A 22,552-nucleotide genomic window follows, 5' to 3' on the forward strand; every position below is an offset into this window, starting at 1 on the left:
GTCACTCTGGCGCAGGCGAGCAAAAGGTGACCTCTAAAAGGCATGGCTGCTGGTTAAAAAAAGAGAGAGAGAGAAAAGGAGAACATTAAACATTTAAAACCATTGCAGTGGGCCATGCATAAACATGTGCAGCCACATACTAGAGATTCGCTACCACCAGGAGTTAAAGATCTTATAGGGAAAATATCCTTTCAGAACATGGGAGAGTCGCTTGTGCCACGTCGGTTTCCCATTCAGTCTTACCCCCCTTTTCCCTTCCCAGGAATTCCTATAATTTAAAAATTGCTTCTAATTAGGAATGGGAGAAAGGAGTATCATAGGGGAGGTGGTTGAGAGCAGAAGGGGCTAAAAACGACCCTTTAATCAACAGTTAATTTATCCCAGGATTAGATCAGCAGTTGCTGCAAAACAAGGTGGTCGAGTCTGGATGGTACCCTCCCAGGCTGACTGATGGGGCGCTTGCCTAGGTTTGCAAGATTCCAGCCCGGCGTTCTCCTTTCCGTACCTTCCTCTGATCTGATTGCCTAGCTTATTTATTTTGCTTACGTGTCTCTCTTTTTGTGAGCGCCATATGTCTGTGTGAACCTTGGGTACCATTTTGGGGCAGAAAGGAGGGCTCCCAATTTAATAAATAAATAAACAAATAAAATAAAATAAAATAAATAAATAAATAAATAAATAATCGAAAGGCGTGCTCCTTCACCTGCAGCCTATAGTGATACAGGCCACTTTCTTGGGCCCTAGAGACACCTGGGTGGTGCGGTTGGAGTCTTTTGGGAGAAAACCAATCTCCAGAAAAATCTCCCAGGTTGAACTGCTTCCAGAATCGAGGGCTGACACGGTTCTTGGTTGACTCTCCTCATGTCCTCCCAAGATATGCTCCGGAGAGCCTTCTCGTCATCTGGCTTATTTCGCAACAGTCTTGGTTCATGGCTTAAAAGTCTTTAGAAACATTTTGTCTAGAAACCGAAAGGTGCATGTTCTCAACAGAACATTGCAAATCTCTCTCACACACACACCTATTGAGACCACCTGATCGTTGAACTGGATCATCTTTCAGCTCCACTTTTAGCTTCATATTGTTCACGTCAGTGGCGGAGTTGGAGGGATTCAGAAAAGCAAATAGCAACATTTTCACCAATGTGAGAATTTCGGCGTGTCACTTTCTTGTTCTCTTCATTCAGAAGTGGGAAGGCAGCCCCAGGGCAAAAGAAGGGCATTGCCTTCCTTAGGGGTCGAAACAGAGAATCCTTTGGTTCAGATCTGTGACTCACGCTGGCGCTGCCTTCACCCGCCTCCAGTGGCATAAACAGACAGGGGTACACAAGACACCCACATCAGAGTGTGTGCAATGCTTTGGGGTCCCGCACATTGAATAAACTCACCTGTCTTTGCTGGGAAATGCCAAGCTGCTGTTCCCAGTTTGGAATAAATAAATGGGATGTCATGATCAACAAATCCCGGCATGCTGTAACTTGTTCATTGGGAACAAACGGTCAATTCTATCCTTCCATTCTGTGGAGTATGGGCTGCAAGGCAGGGAACTCCTGTAGGTTTAAGGCCCAGTATGTCACCTCTCCTGGAAATGGGATTTGTGGGAAATGAATGGACAAAGTCCATATGTGTGATTCAGATTCCCCCCTGCATGTATTTCTTAGTGCACAAATGGCCTTGTAGCCCTGAACCCATTTACCCAGGAGTGAAGCCATTAAATACGGCTTAGCACCTCAGGATAAACATGCAACGGCCGGTCTGGAAACAATCATTCTGATTCCTGTTGTAAGTGAATTTTAGGTGTGGGGATTAGTTACCAGCTGATGGTGATGGCTGGAAGCTAGCCGGCTCAGCATTACAAGGGTACAGACAGCTTTCTGATTTTAAAAGCAACACACAGGAAAATTACTTTTTGGATGACGACCCCCAAGAAGACCAGAACCTGTATGGCCAGTGGCCATATTGGGCAAAGGATTATGGAACGTGTAGGCCATTCCTGACTCTGGTTTATGGTCCTTGTAGGTGCAAAGGAAAGTCAGTGTAGTCCCACCAAGCTCTCTAAAACAGGCTAGGTATTAAGTCCTGTAGGGACTTCTTCAGCGGGTTGGCATGGCTGAACTTTAATGGAGGAAGAAGCAGAAAAGACCCAAGTTCATCCTGGCCAGACATTGAGGCAAAGTTCCAAAATGGAGGCTGTTCTGCAAGACTGAGAAGCTAGCCTGCTTTTTGATATTAAGGAATGCATCCAGCATCTTGTTCATGACTTACTCCAGTTCCAGAAACTGCAATTCAAGAAGAAGGCTGACAAATTGGAACTAAATTGGAGGAGGGCAACGAGGATGATCAGGAGGCTGGAAACCAAACCCTGTGAGGAAAGAGTAAAAGAACCGAGCATGTTTAGCCTTGAGAAAAGAAGACTGGGGGGAAGATAGGACAGTACTTTTCAAATACCTGAAAGGTAGCCCTATGGGCTCAAGTCAAAGGGAGCCAGATTTTGGCTGAATATCAGGTAAACTTCCTAACCGTTAGAGCAGTATGACAATGGAACTCATGACCTCAAGGGGGGTTGGTGAGCGCTCCAACACTGGAGACATTCAAGAGAAATTTAGACCACCCTCGGTCAGATCTGCTTTGATTTGGATTCCTGCATTGATCTGGGGTTTGGACTCAATGGCCTTAGAGGGCCCTTCCAACTCAATTATCTTATAAGTAAGTAGGCACCCTTCAGTCTTGAGAGACGATGGTCACGTGCTCTGAATGGAGTCTTGGAACAGCGTCTAGTGTAACTGAAAAGGCCAATTCAAGAGGGACTATCCCTCCCACACTTACCTTATGATTCTCTTCTATAGCCTGCCTTAAGGGAATCCAGGCTGCCCTTTGCAAAGATGGCACCTGCAGCTTCCCTACCCTAAATGAAGCCACGGCCGCCATCTTTGCAAAGGGCAGCCAATCTCTCCTTTTACATGCTGTGGCTACGAAGGCCTGATGGAGACTTTGGCAGCAGCTATTAAGGTAAGGGGGTGTTGCTGGGAGTGGGGTGGTGGCTAAGGTAGGGAAAGGGGCATGGGGTAGGCTGTGTGTATGTGTGTGTGGCTGCCTATGGGCTTCTGATCAGCTGATTGGCGGCTGGTAGGCAGAATGGACTTTTGTGCCGTGTGGTAAACTCTCCTGGGGGGACCCAATTTGTGGGTGAATAACTCAGATGTCCGATATCCAATCTTCACCAAAGTTGGCAGGCATGTTGGGGGAAGACATAAGAAGCTCTGCTGTGATTCTGGAGTCTCTAAGTACTTGGGGGGAACTTTCCTTGGGGGGACCTCTTTATGACCATATAACTTGGGAATCCATGATCCAATGTTCATCAAGCCTTCAGGAGTTGTAGGAAAGCGTCTGGGGAAACTTCCCTGCAAATGTGGTGTCTCTAGGTAGTTGGGGGCCGGTGTTATATCCATTTAAAGTGCAGATGAATCAACAGATTGATTTGTCGAAGAATATTCGTAGATTCGTATTCGTTGATCCGTTAACCTTGACGAATAGCAGATCAAAACAAGTTGCCAGTTTTGAATTTTGTCCCCATCTCTAGTAATGAAATGAAAGGTCAGAACCCTTCCCCTCCCTCTATGACCCTTGGCATGAGTCAGGTAGCCATCCATCAGGTCCCCAGCCAAAAAGCAAATCTGCTGAGTGAACATCAAGGCTTTTCACTCTCAAGAAGATTAAATGTCCTTGAAAAAGAGTTGAAAGCTGTTAAAGAGATTAGATCTGCAGACTGCCTCCTTTATTGGCAAGGGAGCCCTGGCTCAGCTTTTGTATTATAATGTGAAGGCTCTTTCTGGGAGAGATTTTAATGGAATCAGCTTGGTATTAAGTTGGGGATGCTTTAGATCAGGATCCCTCGAGGAAGTTGGCCAACTCAAGAGTGTGTGTATGTGTGTGTGCGTGCGAGCATCTGCAGGGAGTGAAGTGTCTGTAGTGTGACTGCCACAGACACATTTCGCTCCAGTGCAAATGAAGGGATACGTTTAAATGGACCTTGGAGCAGAATGCAAGTTTTAAATGTGTTTTGAGTATTGATTTCATTGACCCTTCTTAATATAATGCTTGTTTAATTCTTTTTTAAAAAATACTTGTATACTTATTGTTTTTAGCTTTTAAATATTGTCATTTTAATGATGCAAGCCACCTTGGCTCCTTTCAAGGAGAAAGGTGGGGTAAAAATATTCTTGACAGATAGACAAACACAGACAGACAGATCATCCATCCATCCACCCACCCACCAACAGGGAAGTTCTCCCATCAGGGGCTATAATTGTGTGTCCTGACTCCTTCATTGGCCCCTGAAATTGGTCATCTTGGGCTATTCACAAAACAATGCTGGTTGAGAGAGAAAAGAAAGAAAAAAGGGAAGGAGGGAGGGAGGGAAGAAGGGAGGGAGGGAGCTGATGATGGATGGACCGAATCATAGAAAAGTGAAGTTGGAAGGGGCCTACAAGGCCATCAAGTCCAACCCCCTGCTCAAGGCAGGAATACATATCAAAGGAGATCTGCCAGGTGGTTGTCTAAGTTTTTCTGGAAGGCCCCCAGCGTTGGAGCGCTCACCAACCTCCCGAAGTCATGGGTTCCACTGTCGTACTGCTCTAACAGTTGGTAAGTTTTTCCTGATATTCAACCGAAATCTGGCTTCCTTTAACTTGAGCCCATTGTTGCGTGTCCTGCATTCTGGGATGATCGAGAAAAGATCTTGCCCCTCCTCTGTAGGACAGCCTTGCAAGTCTTTGAAAAGTGCTATCGTATCACCCCTCAGCCTTTTTTCCTCAAGGCTAAACATGCCCAATTCGTACAGCCTTTCCTCATTAAGGCTTGGTTTCCAGCCCCCTGATCCTCCTTGACTCTCTCCTCTGAACTTGTTCCCATTTGTCAGCATCCTTCTTGAAGTGTGGTGTCCAGAACTGGACACAAGACTCAAAATGAGGCCTAACCAGTGCTGTATAGAGGGGGACTAGCACCTCGCAGGATTTGGAAACTATATTTCTATGTATTAATGCAGCCTAAAATAGCACTTGCCTTTTTTGTAGCCACATCACACTGTTGGCTCATATTCACCTTGTGATCTACGACAATTCCAAGATCCTTCTCACTCGTCATTTTGCTGAGCCAGGTATCCCCCATCTTGTAACTGTGCAATTGGTTTCTTTTTCCGAGGTGCAATACTTTACACTTAACCCTGTTGAATTTCGTTCTGTTGCTTTCAGCCCAGTGCGCCATCCTATCAAGGTCATTTTGAATTTTGTTTCTGTCTTCTGGGGGGGGGGTCCCCAAACCCCGGCCCACAGCCTTGGCATAACCGGGCCGCGGAGACAGATCTCCTGAAGCCCCCCCCCCCGTACATACACACTCCCCCCCACATGCCCAGCCCACACACCCACGAGCACACCCCAAACCAGTCCGGAATTTGGAAAAGGTTGGGGACCACTGTTAAAGGGTATTATCTATTCCGCCCAATTTTGTAAGGTCTGCAAATTTGACAAGCATTCCCTGCACTCCCTCATCCAAGTCATTATTAAAAATATTGAAGAGCACCGGGCCCAGGACTTGGGGTACCTCACTAGTTACCTCCTCCCAGTTAGAGAAGCACCCATTAATCATCACCCTCTGAGTATGATTCTGTAGCCAATTGTGTATCCACCCGACACTTCATCTATCCAGTCCACACCTCGTTAGCTTGCTCATCAGGATCTCATGGGGCACTTTGTCAAAAAAACCTTTGCTGAAGTCAAGATATACTACATCTACCGCGTTCCCTCTGTCTATCAGGGAGGTGACCTGATCAAAAAATGAAATCAAATTAGTTTGGCAGGATTTGTTCTTGAGAAATCCATGTTGGCTTTTAGTTATTACTGCATGACCGCTTTTATGATCTGTTCTAGGATCTCTTTCTAATCCTGCTGATCGATGGGGCTTTCCCCTGCTCCCTCTGTTTATGCGCCTGCCCTGATTTTGCTGCCTAATATTACTGTATTTAATATTTTTATTTTACTAGTTATTTTGTTTTTGGTTATTATAGTTCACGCTTACTGATTATGTGGGTGTTATTAGGATTGTTATTATGATTTGTTTGCTGCTCAGAGTAGTGGCTCTGCCTGAGACGCATGCACACAAGACATATGCAGGTCCTTTTTAAGGAGAAAGGTCAGATAAAAGATACTTTAAATAAATAAAATATATTTATTTATTTTAAATAACTTTATTTACAACATTTTAAATTGTATATAATTTATTAAAACTATATCTTACCCCGCCTTTCTCCTTAAAAAAAGGGTCTAAGGTGGCTTACATCATTAAAAGACAGTATTTAAAGATAAGAACAGTGAGTATACAATTACCTAAAAGGCTGAAATGACCACCATATTAAGCATATGCAACACTATACACAGTCAAAGCAGCCATGTGTAGAAAACAGTCCATCTCAAAATCACACACAGGTAAGCTGGTTACTGAGGGAAGGCTTGCCTGAAGAAAAAGGTCTTGGCCTGCTTGCGGAAGGAGAGCAAAGATGGGGCTAGGGTGGCCTCCAGTGGGAGGGAGTTCCAAAGTCTGAAACGGAGATAGCAGCACCCACACCCCTCATTTAAACACCTCTTGCGCAGCAGTGATGCTGTTGTTGATTTGGAAATGCAAATATTCATTGTGAGAGTCCATTCTTTACCAAAGAAGAGTCCAAAATTGTAGGTCACTGGCTCTCAAACCAATGAGGACCTGGTCTTTTGTACAGCTAATGGCTCTTGATTGCCAATTCAAGACGAAGCCACTCCCACAGGCAATGCATTTCTCTCCCAGCTGCTGTCAAAATCGTGATTCCACTACACCACTGTTGTCCAGGAGAACATCCTAAAGAATCATAGCTGTGACTGAATGAGAAGTTTCGAGTCAGATCGCCCTGTCTCACTTCACCTGATGGGCTACCGCAGGCTTTGGCCTCCCAGAGGTTTTGGACTTCAACTCCCAGAATCCCTGTGTGAAGAAATTTCACTAAACTACTTAATTCTGCGCAGGACAGGGTATGGGAGCAAACGGAGAAAACCTATTACAAATGTCTTACTCCCCACAAAATAGCTTGCCTCTAGCACAAGCAGCATCCCGATGCCCTTGGCCGGCTGCCCATCTCTTGCAGAAATCGGTGGTCAGGTTGTCTAACGGATCATACCTTGTTTCAATAGGCTTTATTGTTAAGAAAACAACTTTAGGGCCAAGAAATTCAAGGGGGAAAAAAAAGAGGCAAGAAGAATCAGAGAAAGATTTTTTAATTAACTCCCCCCTTTTCCCCGTTCACTCAAGAAAACAATCAAAAGCCACCACTTGAATCTTATCAGTTAATTACAAAAAACCAAGCTCCTACCTAGAAGGGAGGAATTCGAAACAGGTCCCTATTACAAGTCTTGGGTCATCAGATCAGAACAGGAGAGATGGAAAGAACCCCCCCCCCCCCCGCTATTGGTACAGCTAATGTTCTTTATTCCACACACACACAGACACAACCACTTCTTGGGGGGGGGGGGCTGGGACCTCAAGGCGGAAGGTGTTCCTCAGAGTCAGTGAAGCATCTGCTGCGGAAATGAACCTCACTCATCCCAAAGGAATTCCCCTCTTGTGTTGATCGGCTGCAGGAAAGAAATCCATACACCTGATGCCCGCCACCCTCTCCTTCGCTACCCCTCGGAGGCTGATCTTTTGACCCCTCCGGGAAACTCTCTCGCCCTCTTTGGCTGCCAACGCGTTTCTAGAGTTGCCCAGGGAGGGAGGCCGTGAGAGCCCTGCGGCCTTTGTATGAATAAAAGCAATTCTCCAACCCACACACGACAGGCGTACCTGCAGATAAAACTGAAATCAACACGATGTCTAGAGAACATCCGGCCATTCTGCCTCGCTCGCCTGCAGTGCATTTAGCAGGTCTCCTGGCTGCCCTTCCCTCTGCACTGGACCCGAGGGAGAAATCCCAGGTCGGGCTGGTGGAGGTGGGGAAACTCTCCCAGGGACAAAGGAAGGGTGCCTCCGGCCCTTCGCCTGACTCTGCCGCCTTGCTTATCCCACCCTCGCCATGCAGGGGTCCTGGTAGGGGGCAGCCAGAGGCCTCCCAAAATCACAACTTCCCAGAGTGGCAGTGCAAGGATCCCCTCCCCAGACAACTCCTCTAGGAAGGAATGGAGGAAGGAAGGAAAAGATAGGAAGGAAGGAAAAGATAGGAAGGAAGGAAGGAAGGAAGGAAAGGAAGAAAGGAGAGAGGAGAGGAAAGAGGAGGAAAGGAAGAAAGAAAAGATAGGAAGGAAGGAAGGAAGGAAGGAAGGAAGGAAGGAAAGGAAGGAAGGAAGGAGAGAGGAAGGAAAGAAGGGAGGAAAGAAAGAAAGGAGAGAGGAAAGAGGAGGAAAGGAGGAAAGAAAGAAGATAGGAAGGAAGGAAAGAAAAAGGAAGGAAGGAAGGCAAAAAGGAGAGAGGAGAGGAAAGAAGGAAGGGAGGAAAGAAAAGACAGGATGGAAGAAATGAAAGGAGAGAGGAGAGGAGAGGAAAGGAGGAAAGAAAAGATAGGAAGGAAAAGATAGGAAGGAAGGAAGGAGAGATGAGAGGAAAGGAAGGGAGGAAAGAAAGAAAAGATAGGACAGAAGGAAGGAAAGGAAGAAAGGAGAGAGGAGAGGAAAGAGGAGGAAAGGAGGAAAGAAAAGATAGGAAGGAAGGAAGGAAAGATATAGGAAGGAAGGAAGGACAGGGAGAAAACAAGGAAGGAAGAACAGGGAGAAAACAAGGAAGGAAGGAAGGAAAAGATAGGAAGGAAGGAGAGAGGAAAGAAAGAAAGGGAAGAAAGAAAGAAAGAAAGAAAGAAAGAAAGAAAGAAAGAAAGGGAAGAAAGAAAGAAAGAAAGAAAGAAAGAAAGAAAGAAAGAAAGAAAGAAAGAAAGAAAGAAAGAAAGGAAAGAAAGAGGGAGACAGATGTGACCAGGGTGTTAAAAAGTAATGTGGGAACTGCCTCTCAAGCAACCTGCTTTTTCCAGCTGAATAGACTGGATGACATCAGGAGGCCTGGGAGACTGGTTCCATCTCCGTTCCTGCCTGTGCCATGCCTGGGAAGGGCAGAAAATGCCCCTGGATTTGGGGGGACTTTTGGGGTGGTAGTGATAAGGATTCTCTTGATTACTTTAAGTAATAATAATAGTAATAATAATAATAATAAAATCAACCAGAATCAAAACAAAAAATAAAAACCCTCTGTGCCCAGGTCTCCGGGGCGGGAAGGATCAGATTTTGGAATATGGCACCAGGTATCATGGAGGTAGCCACAGAAGTAGCCTTGTTGTTGTGGGGGGGGGGCTACATGGACCCTGTTTTGCTGACCCCAGGCTAGCCAGACCATTTCCTGCCCCCCCCCCAGTCCTGCTGTGCAAGCAGCCGTGCTCCCTGTGCTGTGGTCTCTGCTATTAAGGGCCAAAGGAGCCCCCCCCGGCTCAAGCCCACCTGTCCCCCCCCCCGGCTGTACCTGGCAGAGAATGAAACCCTTCAGAGCCGACTAAGCATCCTCCGGGAGGCCAATTAATGTTTCGGTTAACCAGGATGCGGTTAGCAACCCTTTTCTGGTTGCGTAGCAACAACCAGGACTGAAGTTTTCCCCGGAGAGGTGGAAATGGTTGCCAGGAAGGAGAAATAAATGTCTTTTTTTTTAATTAAAAGAAAGGGGACCGTGATGGGGAATGACAGACAGTGAGCTTCAGGAGAGGAGAGCAGACGGAGGGCACACTGACCCTCTTCATTTCACCGCCCTGGTGACAGACCAGCAGGCCTTTTCTCTTCCTCAGTATCTTTTCACGTGGAGGTCTGCCCTGCAGGTATTTAGTACACACAGGGAGGAGAAAACACCACCAGCTGGATTTCTGCATGCCAAGCTGCAATTCCAAAGGCGGAGGCGCAGCACCCAGAAAAGAAGGTGTCCACCTCAATGGCAACTAAAACGGATCTGTTCTGGCTAGTAAAAGGATGCTCAGAAAAGCAGGAACACCAGGAGCGTTGTCATTTCTCATTGAGTCCTACCGAGCCAAAACGGCACACCAACCCTTTAGAAAAGGTAACGTTGCGTTGCAAGACCAGGTACTCATGAGCTGCTGGCGTTCCTGGGCCAAATGCTGTCCCTAACTGGTCACCAGCGGGGCTTGACCGAGCACAGGCCCTTCCTCCTCCTAACTCAGCTGGCCTCCGTCCTTCAGAGCTAGGCTTCCGAGAGCCAGCTCTACGCTCTTCCCAAGGCTGGCATTTCAACAGAGTTCAGAAAAGTGATGTTTCTGGACTCCACCTCCTGAAATCTCACAGGCCACAGTGTACATCTTCTAGTAAAAAAAAAGGTAACTTTTGCAAGCTCGGAGTGTTTGGCGAGAAGAAAACAGGGAGTGGGTATCAGGCTGTCAGGCAGACAGACCAGCAGCGGGTAAGACTACACAGGGAGGGACCCTTGGAGTTAATGGGGGCTTGGCATTTAGGTGGCCAATAGGCGAGGGAGAGAGCTTTTGCCGGGTGGAGAGGCTGATGATGGATCTGCCCCGTCACCTCCCCATATGCACAGGATTCGGCCGAAGGCCCTCCAGCATTTGCAGCCACTCTTCCAAACAGCCACTTAAAGAAAGGAACAACTTGGATTTTTTTTTCACATGGTCCCATCCTCTGAAAGGAACGGACACTCTCAAAACACATCCCGCTGAATGTCTGATTTAGCACAAGGATTTTTTTAAGTGCCTACCCATCTGTTGAGGAAGAGGAGGGCAAGCTAAGGGAGAGAAAGAGAATGTATAGAAACGTTATCAGCCCACGGCTTCCTCTTCAGGTTTATGGTGCGGAGAAATCACAGATGGGTGGGAGCGCCACAGTATAGAAAACCTGCTGCCGGGAAGGCAGGAGCCCACCAAAACCAGGAAACCCCCCCCCCCCAATGCCTGGGGAAGGAGGAGACGTGCAGATCTCCGGAAAGAAGGATGCCGGGGAGAACTCCAGCGCTTCTCACATAAACATATCGTCGTAGTTTGGAGGCGGAAGGTGGTCAGGGTCGGGTCTGAAAAAGAGAATAGAGAAAATAAAAAGTGCCCTTTTCCTATACAGTGGTGCCTCGCATTACGACATTAATTCATTCCAGCGAAATCGCTGTAGAACAAAAATGTTGTAATGCGAAAATAAAAAGCCCATTGAAACGCATTGAAACCCCTTCAATGAGTTCCAATGGGCTGGAAACTCACTGTCCAGTGAAGATCCTCCATAGGGCGGCCATTTTCGGTGGCTGTCTTGCAAGGAATCCATCCCAGAAAACAGTGGGGAGCCATTTTATTTACCCGGCAGCCATTTTGAAACCGCCGGTCAGATGTAGGAAAATCATCGTTTTGTGAAGAATCGGTTCCCAAAGCAGGGAACCTATCATTGCAAAGCGAAAAAAGCCTATTCAGACCATCGTTTTGCGATCGCAAAAACGTCGTCGTAATGCAGTTTCGTCATAATGTGGGACAATCGTAAAGTGGGGCACGACTGTATATGAATCACGGAGTAAAAGCACCACACAGGGTCAGCTTCCAGAGTCGTTAACTAACGATGAAAGAAAACTCACAAAAAGTCACATTCCCTGGACTATTCCAGGTGGCACCAGGGGAATTAAGCAGCTGTAGCAGGAAAAGGAAGGGTGGCAATGAAGGAATTAGAAAAGATCCAACAGTGTAAAGAGGTGGGTGTTACCAGAGACCAAGATCATCCACACTCTTGTGTTTCTGATCACCACGTATGGGTGTGAAAGCTGGACGGGAAAGAAAGCTAACAAGGAAAAAAATGGATTTGCTTGGCATGTGGCAATGGAGGAGAGCTTTTCGGACTGCCACGATGAGAAACAAGTGGGTTCCTGGAGCAAATCAAGACTGAACACTCTCTGGAGGCAAAAAAATGACAAAACTTCTTTTGGGAAACTACTACAAAAATGACAAAACTCCTTTCCTACTTTGGGAAACCTCCCGAGAAGGCAGGATTCTCTGGAAAATACCATTGTGCTGGGAAAGGTGGGAAAGAGGAAGACCTGATGGGAGATAGATTGACTCCCTAAAAGAAGCCACAGGCTTGAGTCTGCAGGAACTGAGCAGGACTGCTGAGGACAGGGCATTCTGGAGGCGGCTCATTCACAGGGTCACCCCTAAGTCAGAGGCGACTTGACAGGACATAAGAGCAGCAGCAGGAGGAGGAGGAGGAGGAGGAAAAGGAAGGCCAAGGGGTGTCCCTGTGTCATTATTCATCCGCCCTGGGCCCATAGCTCAACATGAGGCAGGTTTGGGCCCTTCAAGCCGAAGATGGACCCTTTGGGTCCTGCCCATTGGGAGCCGGGCACAGCAGCGATGACCCAGCGGCTGTATTTTCGCCCCGTCCAAATTGCACAAACTGGTTGCAGCAGAGAGAGATGTTACCGTGGCCTCTCCTGCCCCCCCAAAAGGGTCCATGGGAAAGGCAGCTCCCATGGGTCCCTTCAAATCATGACCCCCGTTTTTCCTTTTACACCTAGGATGCTCTTAGGCGCGCGGGCTGCAGTCTCCGGAAACCACCAGAATGCAGCCTGCTCACCCTTGTGGTGGCAGGATGAGGCAGGGGGGCAAAGGGGGCCGAGGAAAGGGGGAGGCATCCATCCTGCCCTAGCACCACGAAGCGTAGAGTGGGGAGGGGGGGGGAAAGCCCAGTCCTTAATTTTGCTTTGGCAAAATGGCTTGTGCAAACCAAACCACGGACCAGCCCGGTTGGCTGGTTTCTTCACTTTCCCATTCGGTTCGTGCCAATCTCTAATCATGACCAAATTTTATTTCCTTCTCAGGGGTTCAAAATAAAAAAACCCTCTGATTTTCCGAACTCTGTGTCCTTAAGCACTCACCCGCTGCGATTGGCCCGAGGGGGTCCAAAAGGATCAAATCGTGCCCCAGGAGGAACAGCTCCTGGAGGAAGCCGACCGGGAAGGCCCGACGAGGGATCCATCGAGGGATTCCGAGAACCTGATCGAAGAGGATCCAGGATCATGCCCCCTCTTCGGCCCCTGGGTGAGGAAACAAACAAACATGAATATTGGACAGGGTTAGGGTTAAACTCCCAGGTGGCTCCTGGTGAAATGGACTACAGACGTTCTGCTTCCCAATATAATGTGCCATTTCCCCAAAAGAAACAAACCAATAAATCAAATCACATTTCGGCATAAAAGGGTTCCAGACGATGTGGTCTACATTTAACAACAGTCCTCGAAAGAAAGGAAGAGAGGGTATGGAAAGCAAGCAAGCCAGCCAGCCAACCACCGAACTAGAACATACTGTACCTAATTTATGCACCACAAATCCCGAGTCAAAGAAGCTGAGCTACCAAAAGGCCATGGCAAAATCCACACTGGTGGACGGCTACTGAGTTACCATCGTATCCTTTGTGGTGCACCAGTTCACACAGCCGGTGTGTGACCGGGGGATACGAGCAGCAACTTGTTCACTGGTGGCCCCTGCAAGAGATGTCACTGCATTGATGCTGGCATAACTCACTGACCGGATTCTGACTCCCGTGAGCATTGAGCATCAGTGTTTCACGTGCTCCTTTCTACTTCTTTGAGTGGGAATTCTTGGTGCTAAGCCCGATGCCCATCTGTTCCTTGGTGGTGTTGCTTCCGATTCTGTGCGCAGTTCCTCCCAACGCTGAGCCAAGAGCCGCCTGTGCTCCTGATGAGAGGTGGGGGTATTCGTATACGCACAGGTGGCATTAACGAGAGTCCAGCCCCATGGGGCCGGAAGGTCCACTCACCGATCCAACACGGATGGCGCAATGCTACTAATGGCTCTGCAGCGCGCGATCCGCTCGCCACTCTTCGACCTTGCAGTGAGGCTTTTCCTCCCGCCTCCTGCCAAGAGTGGCAAGCGGATCGCGCGCTGTGGAGCCACTGGTAGAATCACGCTGTCCGTGTCGGATCAGTGAGTGGACTGTTTGGCTCCACGGCCCTTGTTAATGCCATCTGTGCTGTGACATTCATATTAGTATACAAACATCCCCCATCTCTACTCCTGATAGGTGACTAATTTAGAAAGACACCTCCATGTGCCTCTATCACCTGTTCAACATAAAGGTAAAGGTAAAGGTTCCCCTTGACAATTTTTTTTGTCCAGTCGTGTTCGATTCTAGGGGGCGGTGCTCATCCCCGTTTCCAAGCCATAGAGCCAGCGTTTTGTCCGAAGACAATCTTCCGTGGTCACATGGCCAGTGCGACTTAGACACGGAACGCTGTTACCTTCCCACCGAGGTGGTCCCTATTTATCTACTTGCATTTGCATGCTTTCGAACCGCTAGGTTGGCGGGAGCTGGGACAAGCGACGGGCGCTCACTCCGTCGCGTGGATTCGATCTTACGACTGCTTGGTCTTCTGACCCTGCAGCACAGAGGCTTCTGCGGTTTAGCCCGCAGCGCCACCCCGTCCCTGTTCAACATAACACACTGCAATTTGTTAAGAGAAAGAGAGGGGTGGGGTGGGGGCTCTCACGTTAACAGAAATTCCCAAGTATTGCAGGAGAGTGGGGGTTGTAAAAGAAACGGCGATCAAAATGGGATAAAAGGCTATAGCCCCTCTGCCTTCAGTCACATTCAGTGGACACGCACGGTCACCTGCTTTTGAAATGCAGCCCAGCAAAGAAGCGTTTATCACTTGTCTCAGCCATGGGGTCCGCCTCACCTTGCCAGATTTGATTAGCCTGGAGGGGCCAGAATGGAGAAAGCACGTGGGAGCCCTTGCTATTCCAAGCACCCTGCCCGCCTCCTTGAGATGCACACGCTGAAAAGAATTCCAGCTAACAGGCCAAGCGGCTGCCAACGTTGCATCAATTTGAACGGCTCCCGTCTCAACAGTCTAAGTCAAGGCCAGTGTGACAGAGTTTGTCTGCAAAGCCCACAAAGGGCAAATTACTTCCCAAGAGGAACCAAGGACTTGGGAGAGTCCTTCTCTACTGACCTGGTGAAAAAGGCTCTTGCACGGTTCTGAAAATAGACGTGGGCTTTCTTAGCTGCTCCGGCCACTGCAGTGGAACTACAAACACTGAGCAGAAACTGCCGTATCCAGAGAACCAGACAACAACGTCTGCAAGTCTTACACCACGACACATTTATTTTAGGTCTTATTTTAGGGAGATGTTGCATGGGACAGCTCTGAATCTGAATATTGATTTAGGTTGAGATTCCCTTTGGTCATCAGGCTGAAAGAGGTCTCCTCCCCTTGAGGACTAGGCTCTTGTTCAGACAGGAATGCCGAGCAGGCTCACTTAAGACATCCGGATGATGCTCTATCAGGACCAGAGTGCACACGGGCCATGCGGGAAATCTTGCAGCATTCCAGCTGTGGAATGCCTTCCCCTTGGGAGGCCCGATTGGTGCTGACCAAGCCTTTATTTTGGTGCTAAATTGAAACCCGTCTCTTTACTCAAGCGTTTGGCCCTTTCAAAGCTCATGGCCTGGTTTGCCATCTTTCCACCTGTTGACTTTTGTCCGATTTGTTAAATGGTTTTAAAGAATTTTAAAAAAAGATTAAACTGCTCCAAAGTATTCAAATTGTTTCGGACACTTCCACTGCGATTTTATGAACTCAACCCGAACCCTCACTGGCTGCTACAGTGAGGGTTAGAGATATCTGAATGAATGAATGAATGAATGAATGAATGAATGAATGAATGATTTTTAAAAACTTTCATTTCCTCATTTTGGTAAACTCTCCGAAAGGCCCTTCAGACGACTGACTTACCCAAAGGGGTCCAGATCTTCTCCGCCAACAGCAAAAGGTCCCATGGGGTCTGGCCTTAAAAAAAAGGAAGGCACGCTCATGTGGATGCAGAAGAAAAGAGGATGGAAAGGGAACGTCCGGCTCCAGGCTCGGAACCCAAGAGGCAGCTACCAAGCCGGGAGCATCACTCGAATATGGGCCCAGGCGTAACGTCATGCACGGCCCAGCCTGGCTCCCTGATACTGTGCCATCCTCCTCCTCCATTGCGTGGCCAAGGACTCACCAGTTGGGTTGCCGGCTGCCCTGCGGATGCCGAGGCGGGATCCACAAGGGGTCGTGGTCAGGGGGGTTGGGAGGGGAAGGGTTCCTCTCGCGCTTGGGCTCCTCCTTGGCACGGGCGGGCGCTCTGGCAGCCTCAAAGGGAGAGACGATGTGCTGGACCACCTCCATCTGCAGCTCCTCTGTGTTCCGGTACACCCTGTTTTAGGGGACAGGCAGGCGTTAAAACTCTGGGTCAAGCTGGACATGACCACACTTGGCTCCAAGGAGCCATGATGTGGCCATTCAGCCCGACTTCACCAAGGCGAGCCAACTCTCCCGGAGCCTGCACTACAAATCCCATCATTCATGGCCTATAGAAGAATGCCAGGAGCTGTGTTGTGTAGGAGAAGGCTGGGAGCTCTAGCACAACACAGAAGGAGAGCTCTAGTTTAGGGGAAGCTGCCAGAAGCCTCCTTTGGCTCTATGTGTCTTCAACCAGCGAGCAGAGAACTCTTTACTACTAGTTCCTTCTGTCTGCAGGAGATTGTAAGGCCCGTGGGGCAGGGACCTGGCTGAACCACAACTCAAGCAGAATGCTGAGATGCTGTGAAAATGGCCGGCCCTGATGATTTGGGGGGAAATAAGACCAGGCAAGGGTTGTGAGGGGTGGGAGGTGAATCCCCACCCCATAGAACTATCAAATCTTTTCAGAAGCCTGGTTCTTCTCACTTTTGCCCAAGAGGCCTGGACCCATCGTGGGTCCAAAACAGCCACCCTCCAAGTTATGAATCTAAATATCTGGACAAGTTCTCAGTATATGAACATCTGAAGAAAAACAAGTCTAGCATGCTTTACGTTTTGTATACATGTATATCTGGTAGGACCCTGATGTTGGGAAAGTGTGAAGGCAAGAGGAGAAGGGGATGACAGAAGACGAGATGGATGGACAGTTTCACCGAAGTGATCGACATAAATTTAACCCAACTCCAGGAGGCAGTGGAAGACAGGAGGGCCTGGCGTGCTCTGGTCCATGGGGTCACGAAGAGTCTTTTCGTCCTCTGTCGTCCCCTTCTCCTCTTGCCCTCACACTTTCCCAACATCAGGGTCTTTTCCAGGGAGTCTTCTCTTCTCATGAGAGGGTCAAAGTATTGGAGCCTCAGCTCCAGGATCTGTCCTTCCAGTGAGCACTCAGGGTTGATTTCCCTCAGAATGGATAGGTTTGTTCTCCTTGCAGTCCAGTCTATATATAACATATATGTGTTTTATATGTCTGTCTGCTTTTATTTAGCACTATTGAGCATAAGCATACGCATACACACACACACCGTATTTTTCTGTGTATAAGATGCCCCCATGTATAAGACACTCCCCCACTTTTCTAACCCGAAATTAAGAAATCTAAGTGGGGCTTAGCAAGTGGAGGGGAAAACACGGATCAAAGCCCTGCAGGAACAATTTGATCCCTGCTTTCCCCTCCACTTGTTTTTGTTCTCTCCTCAGCTTACTTCCGTGTATAAGACGACCCTCAATTTTTAGTCTAAAGATTTTTGACAAAAGCATAGTCTTATACATAGAAAAATACAGTATATCTTGACCTAACAGGGCTTGGTTTGTGCTCCGTTCCGACACCGTGAAGGCCCTTCTCTCCCTGACCTCCCCGCCCCCTCCCAGCTTAGCCAAGATACCTAAGAGGTTTTTAAAAAAGAGCAGGAGTTACTTGTCAAAATCAGCCAGGTGTTCCGGATTGACGTAGTCTGCCACTTTCAAGGTCAAATCTGCCACTTTCTGTGACTTGGGATCCTGGAAGAGGGGACGGAAAGTGACGGTGCTCAGTGGGGGGCTGAGGGTGAGACCGCCACGGCGGGTAAGCAGGGCTCTCCGGAAGCAGGAAGGGGAAGCGCAACCCCACAGCGACTCAGAACCTCCCTCAATGGTGACCCATTCATGGCAGTGAAGAAAACGAACTCCGCTTATGATCAAGGGAACTCTTCCCCCCCCCCCCCCATTATTCTTGGACAGGTGGTTTGGTCCCAGCTTTCAAATATTCAGCAGTGTCAAATTAATGCATAAAATTAGAGGAAAAGGAGGGAAGGAGAGACAGGCACATTGCAAGAATTATGATGAGGAAGCCATGGGAACTTGGTGGCAGAGCATCTGCTTTCTGGCGGGGGGGGAATGTCCTGAGTTTTATTCTCTGTTATTAGCAATTTCTTTCTTTCTTTTTTTCCTTAAGCAAGCCATGAGGAATCACCCCTTCCCTAACTGAGGCTCTGGAGAGCTGCTGTAAATGAGACCCGGATAAATCAGGGACCCAAACGGCTAGCAAAGGGATTTAAAGAGACAGGAGGACCACCATATCCATGAGATCAGTACCCAGAGTTTTACTTATCCATGGCCTGAAAATATTAAATAAAAAAACCTCAGAAATACATGTTTCCAAGATTTATTATTACTACAACCGGTCACTAGAGGAAACCAGAGACCATGCTCTGTATAGGGCTCACTGACCCATGATTTGTGACATCCACAGGGGGAGGGGTGGATTTGAACCCACCCTCCATGAATACTGTGGTCCTGCTGTATGTTTAATAAGCAGACCGCTGGGCAGTCTGACATGATTTATGCTTTTCTGCTGTACGATTTACACAAATAAGGCCATGCTGGCTGAAGAGGACGAGAGAAGAGTCTGGAAATCATGGTCAGAATCCTACGGTGGGAGCGATACCCAAAGAGGCTGGCTGCATGCATGGAGGGACGGATGGAGGTTTTTGGCCCTTGGCAACTTGAAGCGGAAAGCAGCTGGTCCCAGGGAACGAAGCAGCGGTCCTACCATGACGTTGAAGATGATGCTGCCGTCCATCATGATCCCCTTCACCAGCAGGTCCCGAGAGTCGTCCTTCAGCCGATAGCGCAGCGTGTACAGCTCCTTGTCCGCGTTCCAACCCGCAGGGAGCATTTCCGACTTCCTCTCATCGCTCCCAGGCTGTAGAACGACACCCCAGTGAAGAACAGAACAGAGGGGCCATGCGTAGGAAGGAGAGGATGGAGCATTTTTAATCTCTCTTCCTTCCTCCCCCAAGGATAAGCAGCCATGAAGATTTCGCAGATTGTCTACGCCAGTGGTCCCCAACCTCGGGCCTCCAGGTGTTCTTGGACTACAACTCCCAGAAGCCCCCACCACCTCTGCTGGCCAGGATTTCTGGGAACTAACATCTGGAGGCCCAAGGTTTGGGGACCACTGGCTCTGTGACATGGGAAACCATGTCACTGGCAGGCTGCCTCTAATGAATGGGTCACTGCTTTTCTTTTCGGTCACACGTGACTCAAGGGCAATGAAATCAAGTTGGAGCAATGAAGATGCAAACTGGGGATGCTTTGATTAGTGGCAATGCCACTTAACACTGCTGCTAGGGAATCTCATTTCCCCTACGACAGTGTAAGCTATACAGAGGCTTTTCCTAAGAGTCGTTAAAGACTTGGGCGATCCAGGTCCAAATCCTCACTCGTTACAAGACTCCCTGAGGGACCTTATGTAGATCATGCTCTCTCTCTCTCAGCCTAACGTACAACACAGGAAAGGCACCAGATAGACGGCTAGCCACCCCAGGGAGGAAAGGAGCAATATGAACGTAACAAATCAAATGGCTGAAGTCTCACGTTTTTTGCCTAAAGCATCCTGGGAAACGTAGTTTTACACCGATGCTGAGTTCTCTGCTGGAGACCCCAGAAGCCCTATTTTTCACAGAACTGCTGTCTACACAGGACTTTTGACTGCAGCCGTCCTTAATCTAGTAGGCATGGACTGCAAAGCCCATCATCCTCACTAAGTAGTCCCAAACTCCAAGAAAGATATTAGATACAGGACGGCAGCGATGAGGAAGACAACCCCTGTTCAAACCTGTTGTGAACTTGTGAATTCACATAAAGGTCAGAGTTGCAAAGGGAACAGGTGATATTTCTTGTGCACTTTTCTGCGAACCCTCCTTATTTTTATTTACCTGAAAACAGGGCTGGGTAACTATGGCCTTCCGGGTGACTTTTGGTCCTACAACACCCATGATCCCCAGCCAGTATAACCCAAGGGCGAGGACTTCTGGGAACTGCAGTCCGAAAACATCCAGAGATAACCTCTATTGTAATGAAAGTCAGAAAGTTTTTCCACCTGAAGAGAATAATTCAACTCTAATTCATAGCTGAGGGGTGGGAGGGAAAAAAAATGGCCCGCATGAACAGCTGGATAGGTCAGTGGTTTAAGTCTCTGGCTGTGGAGCCAGAGGCTGGGAGTTTGATTCCGCACTCTGCCTCCTCGGCAGGGGCTGGACTAGATGATCTCTTGAGGGTCCCTTCCAGCTTGGCAGTTCCAAGATGATGAAGAGATTTATTTATTATTTTATTCATTTTATTGGACTTCTACCCTGTCTATCTAGACCAAGGTCTACTCTGGGCAGCAATTATATTACCTTAAAGGTCTTAACCTCAGGAATTAAGCCTCAGGAATATGTCATTTCTAAAAGGGGGTGGGGAGAAGGTGTCATGGGCTGAGCATGCTGCCTGGGGGATTCTGGGAATCGTAGTCTCTCCAAAACCGGCCTGTTGGTGCTGTGGTCATGGGGAAAAAACAGGGCACTGCCCCCCCCCCCAGGAAGCCTAGAGCGCCGACCTAGGAGGGTCACAGTGACTTCACCTGAGTCCGGACATTCTCCTGAAAGCCTTTTCTTGCATTCTGCAAAATCGTGGCGATGTTTAATCCTCTCTTGCAAGAGACGGTGGCAAGTTTTGGTTGGGATCCGAAACTCACACAACCCAATAAAATAAAACCTCACACTCTTTGGGGAGACCTCCCCCCCACACAAAAAACCTGAAATGAAACACCCCTGACAGGTTTAAACACCTCTCCAGCCATCTATGGCTGAAATCCCTGGGCTTAGGGTTGTCAATTGCATGAGAGTAAATCCGTGGGGTCCACTCTTCTGTAGGTTCCTGCGATTCAAATGGGTCTACTTTAGTTTTGCTTTACTGCCCCAAGCAGCAGGATCTCTCCCAAGACCAGAGCGAGGAGGTCTGAGTAGCAGACACCAGCTTTCCTATTGGCTTCCCCCCCTCTCGAGGAAATCAGGAAATGAGGCAAGGCAAAGGGTGGCCAACTTTTTCTTTCTGAGAAGTGCCTATGCTCTTGTTAACAGCCACCTCCCCCCACCCCCCACCCCACCCAAAACAATTCAGCAGGGAGCTCTTTTCAGTCCCGGCTGCGGGAGCTCAATCCAGATAGGGGGCGCTCGTCGCCAGAACGGAGCCGCTCTCGGCCGGTGGCGCAGCAACTCCTGCTTCAAGGCAGAGGCGCCCCGCCGGCCAGGCGACGTTGGCAACCTCACGCTCTCCTTTTGAAAGAAAAACGTACCTGGTCGCCGACGCCCAGGCAGCGGTAGTCGTGGGTGATGAGCTTCCAGTGCAAGAAGCAGAGGAGGGCGTCCTGCGGGCAGGAGAGGTCCGGCGCCACCGAGTGGTAAAGCAGCTCCAGCCCGGCCATGGCACCGCCCGGCCCGCCTGCACGTGTGAAGGAGGGAGACGCGCGTCAGCCCCCCCCCCGGGCGCCTCCCGCAGCAGAAGCGCCGCCGCTTTGCAAAGCAAGGAGCAGAAGTCAAGCTCCCTCGCCTTCCCTTTGCAAAGCCCGAAGTGAAAGTGATTCAGGAGCGGGTGGGGGGAGGGGGGAGGCGTGTCAAAGCGGGGGGAGGGAGGAGTAGAGGGGGGGACAGGCTGGTCCTCCTCCGGTTGGGTCCGGCTCGGAAACAAGGAGGCGAGCGCTTGGGTTCCGGGGTGGCGGGAGGGGAAGGGACCCAGGCGGGCCCTGCAGGGGGGGGAATGGGGGGCGATGCTTAGCCCCCCCCTCCCGGGCGCCCGTCCTCCCTCCCTTACGCTCGAGGAGACCCGTCGCGGTAGCGCCAGCGGCCCGCTTTGCCACCTGGCCCTGGAGCGGGGAGAGGGAGGGGGGTGTCAGTCCTTCTGGGTCTCTGGTGAGAGAGAGAGGGGAGGGAGGATGATGGCGGCGGCGGCAACGACAACAGCAATTAGAAACGTTTTTTCATGCTTTTAGTTGTAATTCGTTGTATCGTCCCTCTTGTCTCCGCGGCACTTTAGGATAGTAGTATTTGATTTGCACTTCCGCATGTGTTGATGTTGCTTTTATTTTGCTACTTTGTTGCTCTGCCTCTGCTTCTTGTAAACCGCCCGGCGTGGCCGTGGCTGCCAGAGGGGCGGTAGAGAAATCAAATCAAATCCAGTTAATCAAATCAAATAAATAAATTCACCATCGCCGCCGCCGCCACCACCACCACCATACTACTACTACTACTACTACTACTACTACTACTACTACCAACAACAACAACAACAACAACAACAACAACAACAACAACAACAACAACAACAACAACAACAACAATAATAATAATAATAATAATAATAATAATAATAATAATAATAATAATAATAATAATAATAATATTGCCCCAATCTTGAACAGATA

General features: G+C 48.9%; 1 protein-coding gene across 1 annotated transcript; it reads right to left on the reverse strand.

Moving 5' to 3' along the window:
* Positions 1 to 10,837: 10,837 nt before the first annotated feature.
* On the reverse strand, positions 10,838 to 21,695 carry PSMF1 (proteasome inhibitor subunit 1). The gene is made up of 7 exons (XM_020778517.3): positions 21,428 to 21,695; positions 18,860 to 19,012; positions 17,747 to 17,829; positions 16,052 to 16,246; positions 15,790 to 15,843; positions 12,910 to 13,068; positions 10,838 to 11,073 (listed from the first exon to the last, which is right to left on the reverse strand). The coding sequence occupies exons 1-7, from the start codon at positions 21,554 to 21,556 to the stop codon at positions 11,022 to 11,024; spliced, it is 825 nt and encodes a 274-aa protein (XP_020634176.3). The 5' UTR covers positions 21,557 to 21,695; the 3' UTR covers positions 10,838 to 11,021.
* Positions 21,696 to 22,552: the final 857 nt, after the last annotated feature.

Source organism: Pogona vitticeps, chromosome 4 (genome assembly GCF_051106095.1).
Source record: "Pogona vitticeps strain Pit_001003342236 chromosome 4, PviZW2.1, whole genome shotgun sequence".
NCBI lineage: Eukaryota > Metazoa > Chordata > Lepidosauria > Squamata > Agamidae > Pogona > Pogona vitticeps.

Coding starts and splice junctions, on each gene's coding strand:
- PSMF1 (XM_020778517.3), bottom strand. CDS start 21,556: ATGGCCGGGCTGGAGCTGCTTTACCACTCGGTGGCGCCGGACCTCTCC. Junction 15,844..16,051: donor GGCAGCCGGCAACCCAACTG/GTGAGTCCTTGG, acceptor CTTTTTTTTAAG/GCCAGACCCCATGGGACCTT. Junction 13,069..15,789: donor GAAGATCTGGACCCCTTTGG/GTAAGTCAGTCG, acceptor TTCCTCACCCAG/GGGCCGAAGAGGGGGCATGA.